The sequence below is a fragment of the Odocoileus virginianus genome, chromosome 1 (genome assembly GCF_023699985.2).
Source record: "Odocoileus virginianus isolate 20LAN1187 ecotype Illinois chromosome 1, Ovbor_1.2, whole genome shotgun sequence".
NCBI lineage: Eukaryota > Metazoa > Chordata > Mammalia > Artiodactyla > Cervidae > Odocoileus > Odocoileus virginianus.
In genome coordinates, this window is record NC_069674.1 from 12,211,171 (window position 1) to 12,225,590 (window position 14,420).

Below are 14,420 nucleotides of genomic sequence, written 5' to 3' on the forward strand. Positions count from 1 at the left end.
TGAAGGAGTGGCCAGGGCTGCAAAATCTGCCTCTAAAATAAGAGATTGTCCCACATTACACTGAGATAAGATTTAGGATTAAGTTAAGTAACTGATGCTTCTCAGGTGGCTCAGTAGGAGAGAATCTGTCTGCAATACAGAAGCTACAAGAGATGTGGGTTTGATTCCTGGGTCAGGAAGATCCCCTAGAAGAGGATATGGCAATCCACTCCAGTATTTTTACCAGAGTAATCCCATGGACATAATCCCATGGACAGAGGAGTCTGGTGGGCTACAGTCCATGAGGTCACGGAGTCGGACTCTACTGAGCATTCAGCATTAAGCAACTGATACAAATTTAGAAAACAGTGAGAAGGCTACACAATTGTGTACAAATGTGAATCTATAAATTCTTGAAGTTTTTTTACCAGAATAAACAATTTTTAAAAAACTATACAAATAAGGGGGCTTCCCTGGTGGTTTCAGTTCCGTTCAGTTCAGTCGCTCAGTCGTGTCTGACTCTTTCTGACCCCATGGACTGTAGCAAGCTAGGCCTCCCTGTCTATTACCAACTCCCCGAGTTGACTCAAACTCATGTCCATCGAGTCGGTGATGCCATTCCGCCATCTCATCCTCTGTTGTCCACTTCTCCTCCTGCCCCCAATCCCTCCCAGCATCAGGGTCTTTTCCAATGAGTCAACTCTTTGCATGAGGTGGCCAAACTATTATTTTCAGCTTCAGCATCTGTCCTTCCAATGAATATTCAGGACTGATTTCCCTTAGGATGGACTGGTTGGATCTCCTTGCAGTCCAAGGGATTCTCAAGAGTCTTCTCCAACATCACAATTCAAAAGCATCGACTTTTCAGCACTTAGCTTTCTTCATAGTCCAATTCTCACATCCATACATGACTGCTGGAAAAACCATAGACTTGACTAGATGGACCTTTGCTGGCAAAGTAATGTGTCTGCTTTTTAATATAGTGTCTAGGTTGGTCATAACTTGTCTTCCAAGGAGTAAGCATCTTTTAATTTCATGGCTGCAGTCACCATCCTTGGTGGTTTAGTGGTTAGGAATCCACATGCCAATGCAGGGGACAAGAGTTTAATCCCTGGTCGGGGAAGATCACAAATGCTGTGGAGCAACTAAGCCGGTGTGCCACAACTGCTAGCCAGAGCTGTAGAGCCTGTGAGCCTCAGCTACTGAATCCCACGCATCTGGAGCCCATGCTCTGCAATAAGAGAAGCCGTGGCGGTGAGAAGCCTGCACATCCCTGCCAAGAGCGGCCCCCTATTGTAGCAACGAAGGCCCGGCTCAGGCAAAAATAAATAAATCTGCTAAAAACATATAGAAATAAAATGGAAACATTTTGATATATTTTATACCAGATTAACAGTCCAGATTTATTCCAGATTAATGTCCTCTTTAATATATCTTTATGCAAGACATAATTGAGACCATACTATGCAGTTTCATCATTTTTTCAATCAATATTATATCCTAAGAATTCCCAAAGTTCCTGGAAGTTGCCAAAATTCTTCACAAATATAATTTTTGATGGCTATGAAACACTACATCCTGGATGTACCATAATTTATTCAAAAATCCTCCTGTTGGACATTTATTTGATACAACAGGCAGTGGTGAGACAAGCATCTTTATTCACAAAGCTTTGTCTCTATTCACCCTCAACATGTATGAGAACTTCAATATAGTTGAATATATTTAACTGCAATATATGGAAAATTCCATTAAAAAAATTTTTTTTTAAACTTTTACTCTTTGGCCATGCCATTTGGCATGTTGCATTTTAGTTCTCCAACCAGGGATTGAATCTGTGTCCCCTGCATTGGAAGTGCAGAGTCTTAACCACTGGACTTCCAGGGAAGTCCCTCTATTTTTGTTTTACTTTGCCCTTATGGTTCTCATATTTTTATTTTGCGTTAGTTGCACATTGTCACAGATCTCCTTTGGAGAAACAGAGGGCTTATTTAGGGATATACTTGTGAAATTACATTACAGGTATGCATGGTCAGGATGAGCTGAAGTCCAGAGTGTACTGGATAATGGAAAAAAGGGGGAGAGGAGGAAGACTGAAAGTGATGGGAGAAAAGGGGGGGGACATGGGATAGATGAGAAAGCCAGAAATATGAGATGAGAAAACAGCAAAGGGAAGAGGCATCTAAACCCTGAAAGCCCTCTGAACCATCGAAGTCGCCACACAGGCATCCAAGTGTGGTTTCAGCATCTGAAGAGAGTCTTCTCATAGAAGTTCAGACCCTATTGAAACACAAGGCATCTGATGATCACACTGCATGCACAGAAAAAGCAGGGGCTTCAATAACTGGGGGGAGTGAGAAAGCTAGAGGTTTGTCGGGGAAGGAACAGGGTTCATAGTGGGCCAGGGAGAGCAGCCTGGCCTTTCCTTGGTATCTGTTTTGTGCGTGAGGGGAAGGAACCCCAAGGGGATGAGCAACTTCTTCAGGCCCCAGCAGCTCTGGCCAGTCTCCCAACATGGCCTGTGAGAGGGCCTCTCACAGGCCCTGCTGGTCAGAGTAGCCGGACCCCATTTAAACATCTGGATGCAAGCTCAGCCATGCTGGGGTTCTTGCCAGCCTCCACTTCTCCTGGGCTTCCAGCCCCAACCCCTGCCTCAGGCACCATGGCTGGTCAGAAGACAGTGTCCCACCGGTTAGCTGCAGAATCCATCTGGCTTAGCTTTCTTGCCCTGACAGACTTAAGGAGCTTCTGTAGAACAGAGAGAGGGACTATCTCCTGCTCCCTCCACGTAAGCCCCCCAGAGTGGGGCAGAGGGCTGGGGGCACACAGGAACTATTCTTCTCAAACACCGAGTGGCCAGGATGCGGCTATAGGAACAAGAACACAGGGACACCAGGAGGACACAGACCCAGAAATAATGATGCCTAACGGCATTAGGTTTATTCTGTGGAGTCAGAGTCGGAGGCTCTCAGAGGCACTTGTGAGACTAACGGCAGACGGTGTATTGATCTTCCCGCCCCCCAGCACATCCCAGGAACGGACAAGAACCTCTGTCAGATAGGAAACCAGAGTCCCAGGGCCCCACAGTGGAGGAGGGGTAAGCAGATGATCTGCTTTTTTATACCAAGCGTCTTGCTTCCTCTGGGCTTCCTTAAAGTCTGGCGTTTACAGCTGGAGGCACAGGGCCCATCCACTTTTCTCCTGGATGGTAGAGATCACGAGTCAGAGTCTGGCCCCAAAAGCCCCCAGGGGTTCTCTCCAGGAAGAGCTCCTGGGTGCTGGGTACAGAAGGCTTCCTTCCTTCCTGCTGAAGAAGGTGGCCCCTCCCCACTCCACCTCAAGCACACCTATCTCTGTGTGAGGTTCCATTATTGGAAGTGACTAGAACATTTTTTTCTTTTTTTTAGTTCTTGAATCCATCCTTCTGGGCAACTGATATAATGCAGGGATGGGGTCAAGGGCAGGTCAGCATGAACCTGTAACTTACCCAACAGGTACGCCAGCAACTCCATCCTGTCAGAGCCAAAGAGCATGTGGGTTTCATCATCCAGGTGGGTCACAGTGATGGGCAGCCCAAAAGCCTGGAGAAGTTACAGGGCAGGAAGGAGGGTGATGGAGCAGGTGGTTACAGGGCTACCGCTGAAGGCTGCAAGTCAATACTGATCAGAGGTCATAGACACAAAGTAGCCAGAGGTATTTGATGAGAGGTTCCAGGTTTCTAAGGAGAGATTTCTCTCTCCTCTCTCACCATCTACCTCTCTTCCTCCTTTCCTTGGGCCCAGGGAAAGGAAGGAAACAATGAGGGTGATCTTGGAGATCTAGGAGGACTCACAGTTGGGGAGTAACTTTTGCTCAGGAGCTTAGGGACGCGGTCAGGATTCTCTGTCTCAGCACAAGCCGGGGGGGGGGACGGACACACAGAATTGCTCACCCCATATTTGCAGGCTGTGTCAGTGGTCTCCTTGAGCTTGTTCTTCACTTGTGGTGTTGAGACCCTTTCTAGAAGTTCCTGGGCTTGTCCCATGGACATGCCAGCCTTCTCTGCAGCCTGAGGGATGTGGTAGGGAAGACAAGTGTGTCTGCTTTAGTGCAGCTGGGAATCTCAGGAGAAAACTCTGGTCATTTTATTTTCTGTCCCCATATTATCCTGGCAGCGCTTTTACCTACCCACCAGTGGAGGTCTATCTTTACCAAAAGGGGCTGTGTTTTTGCTTTCAAAATCATGAGATTGGTAGAAAGAACGGGTGGCAAATAGGCATAATTGTAGAAATTCAACATGAGAGGGCATCTTGAGAGGTCACCTCCCCAACCACTTCATTAACAGATCAGGAAGGACTTCCCTGGTGGTCCAGTGGTTGAGACTCTGTGTTCCCAGTGCACGGGGCCTGGGTTCAATCTCTGGTCAGGGAACCAGAACCCATATGATGCAATTAAGTGTTCACAAGTCACAACTAAGACCTGGTGTAGCCAAATAAATAAATATTTAAACAGCCAAAACAAAACAGATAAGGAGCCTCCAGACCAGAAATGGTACATATTTTGGTCAGTGTTGAAGAGCTTGTTAGCAGCAGAGCCAAAGCTGGAATCCAAGTCCCCTGACATTAAGCTGGGGGCTCGTGCCTTCCTGCTTCTCAGATTTCCCGAATCTAAAGGCTGGACTCTAATTCTCATAGAATTTCCTGAGGACTCTGGACAGGGCACATGACTGCAGTCACCAGTGTCTTGCTTCAAGCGAATGTTAAAGGGTTCAGTTTGGGGTTTGTTGAGATCAGTGATTCTCAACTTTGGCTGCATATATTAGAATATCCTGGGGGAGATTTTGAAAATCTCAGTTTGGATGTCATCCTCAAGAACAAATTACATGGGAATTTCCGGGTGGTGATGTCCAGGTGCTCAAGTGATTTTAATACACAGCTGGGGTTGACAGGTATTGCAACCTGAGCCCCTTGACCTGGAGTGGGAAATACAAAGTCAGGCCTGACTTCTTGTCTTTGACCCGGTTACATAAGTGTATTCCGGCCAAGTGCTCAACAATAGAGAACTGGTTAGGTAAACAGAAGTACACCCACTGAATGGAATGCTATATGGAACCTAACAATTATTCTCTGCAATAGTTTTAAATGACAAGGGAAATGATCATTAAATATTAAGTGAAAAAGCAAGCCAATGCATAGACTTTGCAGGAATGAAAACACAGGAGGATATACTGGGCAAGCTTTACACATTTAATGTTTTTTGTAACTTGTCATTTTATATATTGCATTTGAATATGCTTCAGCTATCTTCTGTAAACTTAAAGTGAAAGTGAAAGTCACTCAGTCCTGTCTGACACTTTGCGACCCCATGGACTACACAATCTCTGGAATTCTCTAGGCTAGAATACTGGAGTGCGTAGCCTTTCCCTTCTCCAGGGGATCTTCCCAACCCAGGGATCGAGCCCAGGTCTTCTGCATTGGAGACGGTTTGTTTACCAGCTGACCCACAAGGGAAACTCTTGTGGTTTAAGGGGGAAAAATCTTAAGGGGAAAAAATGTGGTGTTGAATTTCCTGATTTAATCCTGAAGAAAAACTTTTCTATATCTAAATATGGCTGGCACACATTTTGACATTTGGAACTATTTCCACTTTTCTCGCTCGGACTTCCTGAATACTTCTGGCTTGAGTCAGTTATCTCTCTTTGTCTTTTCAAAGCCTGCTTTTTATCTCTTGGATGTGGGGTTTGTATTGCAGTTTTTAGGGCCAAGTCTTGCCAGTACTTCAAATCTCCCCATCTGCAGGTCCCCACTGTACCACCTCTCTCCCACTGACTTCTTTCATCAAAATCATGTTTCCTTTTTCACCTTGATACATTCTTTCAAGAGTCTTCTTAGTTCCAACCATTTAGTAATTTGGCCTCAAACATCCTTTCTCCCCCGGTAATTATGACCACTTCCACCCAATAATAAATGATGTCCTCTCTACTCCCAGAGGTCAGCCGTCCTCAGATTCCCCAGGAGAGGAGTGGGAACACTCACGGCCAGGATGCTCGGGGGCTCCGTGATGTCTTCGTCCTGAAAAGAAGAGGACAGTCAGTACGAGGGGGTGGCACGGTGAGGGGTGAGATGGAGGCCAGTGAACCAGGTCAGTGAACAAGGAGGAGGCAGGACCTGGACTCAAGGCCTAGGGGAGGGTCACAAGTCATCCAGGGTCTCCCGAAAGTGGGTGCCCGAGACCCAGCCCTCACCTGTGACCAGACGCGCATCCACAGTTCTCTGGACACTTTCTCCAGCATCTCCGGGTGCTCCATCTTCACCGCAGTGAGGAAGCGCATGGCTGTCAAACTTCCTGTGGGGCAGAGGCGCTCAGAGGGGGGCTCCTCTAGCTTGTTTCCCATGAAGACCAGGTTTGCCCTCCTTCCCATCTCCCCCCAGCCCCCCACCTGCCAGTGTTCCATCGCCCTCAGCCTCCCATTCGCGTTTCTGATCACTAATCCATACTGCTCTCTGTCTGCCTCTGTCTATACACCCTTCTGCGTGATCAGCTGTGATGCAGAGTTTTCCCAAAGCTTCCTTCACTTAATGGAATCACCGGAACCCCTCCTTTCTGGCCCTGCAATCTCCAAATCCACCGCTGAAATCTTATGCTGCATGCATATCCCACTCTCTTCACCTTTCTTAAGGATCACAGAGAAGAAATCCTTGGGGAAGTGGAGGGGAACCTGGAGATGCTGGCTCAAGAGCCTAATGTCACTTCTCAGGTACAGGGCTTTGCGGGGAAGCATAGCTGGCGGCTGGTTTCCTGCAAGTGGAAAGTTGGACTTTCTGATGAGAGATCACTTGAGGATCCCAGGCCGGGGATGCACCTACCTGGGTTTCAGGCAGTGGGCATATTGGCTGCTGCCGCCAATAAGGGGACCCAGTGGAGGGGCTGCTTCCCTGGATGTTTGAAATTAGTCTTCCCTCAAATCCCTGCCAAAAACACCACTGCCTTCTTACCGCTGTCTCTCATGATCCCTGCAATTAACGTGGGCTGCAGCTGCAGGCTGACATTCCAGATGTTCTTATATCTGCACAGCACCTGCAGGGAGGGGCGGGGAGGGAGAGTGAAGAAGGCTGAGGGAGAGAAGAGTGTTTCATGGCACTGACCAGCCAGAGGCTATGGGCGCGGAGAAAGGGTTAGAAGGACATCCTAAATTTGGCTTGAAAGGGCAAAACTTTCCCAATTTCCTAGTTATCGATTCCAGGATCTTTGCTCCTGTGGACAGTTTTTATCTGTTCTGCACCCCACTCCCCAAAACTGACATCGGAGGGCTTATATTCTGGATTCTTTGGAGTTGCTCATCTTCCAAGCCAGTGTGGGAAACCCCGGCCTTAAGAGATCGACCTGGAGCCAGCGATCATACCCCGTTTATCAACAATGTGACCTTCAGTCCTGGCTCTCTACCCTCTTGCCCTAAACCGCGTAGGGGACTGCCAGGAAATTCACGAGACCGAGGTCCCCGCGTCTTTGCTGATCCCTCCCTCTGCCTCCGTCTCCCCAAGCCCCGGGCGAAGCTGCTCCCAGGCGTCACCTCGAAGGCCAGCCAGGAGTAGGGGGACAGGACATCGTAGAACAGCTCGAGCGTTCGCGGCCCGGGCCCCATGCTGCAGACGCGGGATCCCGAAGCAGGTTCGGCCCCCGGAAGCCCGGGGCGCCAGCGTCCTTCCTGCGGAGCGCGGCGGCCCCGCCCCCGCTCCCCGCCTCCCCGGAGGACCGCCCCCGACCCGCCCGGGCCGCGCCTCCTCCCGCGGGAACCCGCCCCCGGGACAGAGTCCATTGGCCGGTTGGTGTGTGCGGGGCTTCTCCGAGGTCACCTGCAGGGGCAGCGTGTGAGGGGCTCCCCTGGGGAGTTCGCAGGTGTGCTCACCCGCTCTGCTCGGGGGGATGGGGGGCGTCACTGCCCTACCCTGGGAGGAGCGTGGGGCCAAGGGGCGAGGTTTGAGATCTGGCCTCTGCACTTAGCTGTGCACCTCTGGCGATCCTGTTGACTTCTCCGAACCAGAGAAGGCTTGTTACTGACCGGAGCTCTTGGCCTCCTTCGAGCTGCTGCGTGGGGTCGTGTCGGATTCTTTGTGACCCCATGGACTGTAGCCAACCAGGCTTCTCTGTCCGTGGGATTTCCCAGGCAAGAATACTGAAGTAGGTTGCCATTTCCTACTCCAGGGGATCTTCCCAGCCCAGGGATGGAGCCGCCTCTTTGGTCTCCTGCAGTGGCAGGCGGGTTCTTGACCACTGGTCCTTCTTATGCAACAGAAATGAGTCAGAGGCCTGATAAAAATTCAGGGAAGGTGTTATTGGGTCTCCTGCTGGCGGGGTGCGGTGAGGGGGTGTTCCAGAATAAATCATAGGTTATGTTGCTCACTCCTCTAGTGTGCCCCCCTCCAACACACACAGGATGCTTTCTCTTAATATGGGGTGAAGTAGGTATGTATCCAGGGGTCAGGGCGGAGGGGTAGCTTAGGTGGTCTGTGCACCTTTTAGGTGGTGGTGTGTGCAGGGGCCATGCTCTGTACCCGGATCTTGGTTCCAAACCCCAGCTTTTGGTCCAGGCCCATTAGAAGTGGCAGTTGGGGTTTTTTGGTCTCTTTGTATCTTTTGTCCAGAATTTGCCCTGTGCATACAGGCAGTTATGTTTAGTCCCATATAGTTTCTTTGTATTTTGTTGGTCCAGGAGAGGTGTGTCTAGGTGCAAGCATTGCAGCACTTCAGTAAACTATTCCAGGTCCCAGCCTGTCTCATCCTCGTTTCTGGTAAAAAGATAACACTTAATACAATTACATAAAATTTAAAAAAAATCCAGCCAGTCAAAAAAATGACTGAGAAAAATATTTGGGTTCGTTTTGCAGTAAAAAAACTAGTTATCCTAGTGTTGAAAGAGTTGAAAAAAGTCAACAAAGTAAAAGAACGTAAGTTCATGGGAAAACAGGCAAATCACATGAACAGAGCTTTCACAGAAATGGACAAATAGACAGCTCTGAAACACAAACCTGCTTGTCTACGTGAAAATTCCAAGTTAAAATTACACTAAGCTATTTTTCATCTATCAAGTTGGCAGTGGTCAAAAAGCTTTATGACTCAGGGTGTTGGCAGGGATCTGTGGAGAAGCATTGTCCTATGTAAGTGGTGGGAGTGTAAGTCAGTTCAGCAGTACCTTTCTGTTTTAAACATGCACACAGCCTTTGACCTAGTAGTTCTCTTTTTAAGAATTTATACTATAAACATGTTTACTTAGATGCAGTGTGATGAGCTGTGAAGTTATTTATTACAGCATTGTTTATAGTAACAAAAGATTGGAAAGCTACCTAAATGTTCATCCATACAGGGTTAATTCAATAAAGCAATATTTATAATATTTTCAACTATAAAAGAATTTGGAAACTCTTTGTGTGTTAATATTGGAAGATATCCTATATATTAAAAAGTGAAAAACAAGGTGTAAAACAGAGCAAATAATTTATCTTTTTTTGAAGGGTTTTAATAGTCTGTAGGTGTGTGAATATACCACACACATATATGGTCATTGATACTGACAGAAAAAAAAAACAATAAAACCAGTTGCTTTTCAGGAGGGAAGCTAGGTGCCTGGGAACAGGTCAAGGGGAGAGTTTTTGTTGTATCTAATGTAGAGTTTTTGTTGTAGCTAATGTTTAACACTTTTTGATTTTTGACCCATGTGAGTGTATTATCTACCCACAAAGGAAGACAGTCAGGAAAGAGGGACAGAGAGATGGAGTCAGGAAGAAAAATTTAAAAAGGAAGGAATTTGCCTTTAGGAACTTGTACTGTCAGGGGAGATTTATTTATATGATTTATGAGCATTTGTATATTTTACTTTGATTTAAGGAAAATGTCAATTATGAAGGCTGTTGTATTTGCCAAGATGAAACAGAGTATTTACATCACCGGTTCTCAGTGCCTGACATTTTCCTAAGGATTTGGCAAGGGTGATGTGGAATTCTATGTGCTAACTTCCACACATAAGAAACCACATCCAAATGCAAGAGACTCAAGGTGACATTATTGTGGTTCTAATCTTGGGTATGCTGTGCTATATTAAAAGAAGTAAATCTTGGCAAACTGGGTATTTTCAACATGATTTAATAACAAATTTAGTTGGAACATCTTCCAGGTCATCAGGACAAACCAGTGTGACAGCATCGTAGCTGAGAACAGCTAATATATACTGTCATTATCCCTTTGTAAGTAAGATTCCTGGAGAAGGAAATGGCAACCCACTCCAGTGCTCTTGCCTGGAGAATCCCATGGACAGAGGAGCCTAGTGGGCTACAGTACATAAGGTGGCAAAGATTTGGACACGCCTGAAGCAACTTAACCCACACATACCTTCATAAGATACATACGTACTGGACATGGGTAAAGGCAAAAACCAATGGAAAAACTGAAAATATCTGTAGTAGAGATTATACATACTTTTCTTAATTTCTCAGAGTCCCTCTCAGGCTTTGACCACTTCTTTCTTCCCCCCTCTTTCTAAAACAGCTTTATATTGAGGTATAACTGGCATATGATAAACTGTACATGTGTGTGTGCATGCTAAGTTGCTTCAGTCGTGTCCGACTCTTTGAGACCCTGTGGGCTGTAGCCCGCCAGGCTCCTCTGTCCATGGGATTCTCCAGGCAAGAATACTGCAGTGGGTTGCCATGCCCTCCTCCAGGGGATCTTCCCGACCCAGGGATCGAACCCAAATCTCTTATGTCTCCTGCATTGGCAGGCGGGTTCTTTACCACTAGCACCACCTGGGAAGCCCCAAACTGCACATATTTCAAGTATAATCTTTGATGAGCTTTGACATATGCATGTACCTGTGAAACCATCACCATCGAGAGTGAATACAGCTGTCACCCCCAGAGTGCCTCCTGTCTCTTGGCAATACCACCTCCCTCAATCCTGGAATAACCAGTGATGACTTTCTGTCACTAGAGGTTATGCATGAATTTTTCTGTCACTGTTGGATTAGATTTTTTTAAATATACATTAAAAATCTTTGTGTTTCAAAATAAGTTTTAGAAGCCAGAGTCATTGTTTCCAGGTGTCCCAGTTGGAAAGTTGACTCGTGGAGATTAGAAAGGAGGAACTTCACTGGGGATAGACTTTATTATTGTCCCCTTTGGAAAGGAAGGGATGAGAGGGGGAGGAGAGAAAGACCCTGGATGGTGATGCTGAACAAAGTCCCAGCCAACCCCCAAGGAATTCTGAAGGTAGGATGGTCCTTCAGAGTAGCTCTTCACTTGCCACCTCCCGCGCCCCCCCCCAACCCTGCAATAAAGCTGTCATAGGGTGTGAGCTGCCCTCAGAAGAGGGCTTGACCTTGACCTTGAGGCTGTCTGCTGGCAATGCCCCAGGAGCTGGGGGCGGTCATGTCTGAAAGGGAATCTGTGCAGAGCATCACAGGGCCTCCGATATAATAGTTGTGATATTTCTCCCATCCGGGGACTTCTTTAAAAATATCATTACTAGTGCTCGCTTCGGCAGCACATATACTAAAATTGGAACGATACAGAGAAGATTAGCATGGCCCCTGCACAAGGATGACACGCAAATTCGTGAAGCGTTCCATATTTTTATTCATGTCAATGTATGGCAAAAACCACTACAATTTTGTAAAACAGTTAGCCTCCAACTAATAAAAATAAATGAAAAAAAATGAGGAAGAAAAATCATTACTTGAGAGACCAATTTCAAATTGTTCAAGGGGAAAGGGTGTGGAAATACTTCCACAGATTTTTCTCAGAATTTGAGAGGACAATCCTTAAATTCAATTCTAGAGAATGACTCATTGGTTCATTGATTCACACTTCCCAGTAGTGCAGAATTTCTCAACCTCAGCACTATGACATTCTAGACCAGATGATTCTTACTGTGTGTGTGTGGGAGGGGGTTGGGGATGTGGGGGTTTGAGGGGTGGGCGGCAGGGGGGCTAGGGGCATGCTTCTTGTACACTATCGGATGTTTAGTAACATCCCTGACCTTTACCCACTAGATGCCCGTAGCATGTTCCAACTCCAGTTATGACAAAAGATACGCCCAGTGAGAGAAAACAGATGCAAAGGACTCCATATCATGTGATTTCATTTATATGAAGTTGTCAGAGAAGGTAGAGAACAGAGCAGTGGTTTCTCCTGGAGGCTGCGAGTAAAGTGGGAACTGTCTGAAAACTGGGGAACTTTCTGAGGTCATACACTCACTAGATGTCTCCTGAGGGGTTTGAATCACCCCATGGTGTGGATACACCACATTATGTTTATCCATTCACCATTTCATGGGCATTTGGAATATTTGCAGTTGTTGGCCATTGCAAACAATGCTGCCAGGAATATTTACATACATGTTTTAGTATGAGAGAGCTTTTCTTTCTCGTGGGTACATACCTGGCAGTGAAATAATTGGGTCTAACAATCAGTTTATGTTCAGTTCTTTGAGAAACTGACAAACTGTCCTCTAAAATGGCTGTTCGGGTAGGTACTGTTATCACCATGGTCCCTGTTTTACTGATGGGGAAACTGAGGCACGGAGAGATTCAGAAACTTGCATAAGGTCGTAAAGCTCATAAAGTGGTGGAGGTGGCAGTTGAACCTGTGGAAACTGGAGCTACAATTTCTAAACCCTTCAGTGGTTGAGTGCCTTTCTTGGATCCAGAACCAGCTCCTTAGGACAAAATAACATTCTAGCTACTGACCGCTGTGAACTTGACACTCACCTGTGGTGGCCGCGTCCGGGGTTGGAAGTTATTCTCAAAGAGGGCACCTGGTCACCTTTCCCCAACCAGATCTCAGTTTCAAAACTGCTGGAGAACTTGTTACTTAGCTCTGTCCATGGGAACTATGCCTGAAAGAATGCCTGTGATGTCCTTTTCCTTCTTTACTTCCAAGGTCATTCCCTAAGCACATTTCAGGCAACTCAAGTATTTTTATCTTTGTGTTCCTTCCATGAGAAAAATGAACAAACCTAGTGAGTATTTTGCAACTGGGATTTCTAAACTCTCCTGTGGTCGAGTCCCTTTCTTGGACCCAGAACCACTTCCTTAAAATAACTTTCTGGCTTCTGATTCGACACGTGTGCCTGGTGGATTTTTATTTTCTTTTTTTTTTTTTTGGATTTTTATTTTCAATGCAGCCTGGGGTAGCTGACAGTGCACAAGTCGATGGTGGCACATGTTTGCCGACTGGCGGCCACTCAGGGCTTCCCTGATAGCTCAGTTTGTAAGGAATCCGCCTGCAATGCAGGAGACCCTGGTTCAATTCCTGGGTTGGGGAGATCTGCTGGAGAGCGGATAGGCTGCCTACTCCAGTTTTCTTGGGCTTCCCTTGTGGCTCAGCTGGTAAAGAATTGCCTGTAATGTGGGTGACCTGAGTTCAATCCCTGGGGTGGGAAGATCCCCGGGAGAAGGGAAAGGCTACCCACTCCAGTATTCTGGTCTGGAGAATTCCATGGACTGTATGTCATGGAGGTCACAAAGAGTAGGATATGACTGAGCGACTTTCACTTTCACTGCCCAATTGCTCAAAAGACCGTTTGCATCTGCCTGGTTATTCCTCATGATTTTAAAAGGCCTGCACAGTCTTCACTCCCTTCTGGTTTAATACCACTGTCTGCTCTGTTTCTTTGCTAAGAATTGCAAAAGAGCACCACACGCTCAAAACAAACCAGTGAGGAAATGTATTTCTAGGCTTTTAGGTTAATGTACACATACTTGACAATACGCAATTTGGGGAATTGTTCTTAAAGAGACTTTTTTTTAAAAAAAATCCTAACCTAGAGGCTTGAGGGAGCCTTTTCCCCCAACCAGAGACTGGAACCACACCCTCCACAGTGAAAGCTCAGAATCCTACCTCTATAGACCTTGCTGTGAGGAGCATCCTCGTCTCTGTCCCCCTGAATCTGTGCGACAGTTTCTCTTGGGAATGTCCCCAGGAGTGTGCCTCTGAGCCGAAGCATATGTGAGTCTTTTATCTCACCAAGTCCCAACAGATTGCCCTCCAGGATGATGGCACAGCCTCACACTCCAGCTGGCGGCGCCAAGCTTTCCTCTCTCCACGTCCACGCCAACATTTGGTGACTTGGGGCCATTCTGATGAATGCAGGATAGTATATTATTGTTGGACATTTGTGGTTATAAATGAGAGTGAGGACCTCTCCTGATATCCACTTGAGTTTCCTCTGCCTCTGTGTGTGTGTGTGTGTGTGTGTATACCCTAGCTTTCCTTGTATAGTCTAACTAGTGGTCTGTTATGTTGTGAACGTCTTCTTGACAATCATCTGTGCTTCTCATTGACTGGAACTCCAACCAATTTTTGAGCTTTTGGCCCACCCTTTGGTCGCAAAATTATTCTATATTTTCTTCCGTGATTTTGTAATTTTACCTTGCATATTTAGGTCTTTTATCCACTTGGATACCTTTGTAT

General features: G+C 46.6%; 1 protein-coding gene and 1 non-coding gene across 3 annotated transcripts; one reads left to right on the plus strand and one right to left on the minus strand.

Annotated features, from left to right (window-relative positions):
* Positions 1 to 2,894: 2,894 nt before the first annotated feature.
* Positions 2,895 to 7,647, minus strand: GSTK1 (glutathione S-transferase kappa 1). Of its 2 annotated transcripts, XM_020897554.2 has the most exons (8): positions 7,529 to 7,646; positions 6,954 to 7,035; positions 6,628 to 6,756; positions 6,203 to 6,303; positions 5,994 to 6,029; positions 3,911 to 4,027; positions 3,467 to 3,560; positions 2,895 to 3,180 (listed from the first exon to the last, which is right to left on the minus strand). In XM_020897554.2, the coding sequence occupies exons 1-8, from the start codon at positions 7,598 to 7,600 to the stop codon at positions 3,131 to 3,133; spliced, it is 681 nt and encodes a 226-aa protein (XP_020753213.1). In that variant the 5' UTR covers positions 7,601 to 7,646; the 3' UTR covers positions 2,895 to 3,130. The 2 variants fall into 2 exon arrangements, with proteins under 2 accessions (XP_020753213.1, XP_070318482.1); XM_070462381.1 differs by lacking the exon at positions 6,628 to 6,756 and having other exon boundaries at positions 7,529 to 7,647.
* A 3,827-nt stretch (positions 7,648 to 11,474) lies between these two features.
* Positions 11,475 to 11,581, plus strand: LOC139036678 (U6 spliceosomal RNA). The gene has a single exon (XR_011489509.1). It is a non-coding gene; the product is annotated as a U6 spliceosomal RNA (small nuclear RNA).
* Positions 11,582 to 14,420: the final 2,839 nt, after the last annotated feature.

What these genes read in the sequence shown, in the direction of transcription:
- GSTK1 (XM_020897554.2), bottom strand. Translation starts at nt 7,600, where the DNA reads ATGGGGCCCGGGCCGCGAACGCTCGAGCTGTTCTACGATGTCCTGTCC. An exon ending in CTCTGTGATCCTTAAGAAAG is followed by an intron (nt 6,304 to 6,627) that starts GTGAAGAGAGTG and finishes TCTGCCCCACAG; the next exon opens with GAAGTTTGACAGCCATGCGC. An exon ending in GTTGCTGGCGTACCTGTTGG is followed by an intron (nt 3,181 to 3,466) that starts GTAAGTTACAGG and finishes TCTACCATCCAG; the next exon opens with GAGAAAAGTGGATGGGCCCT.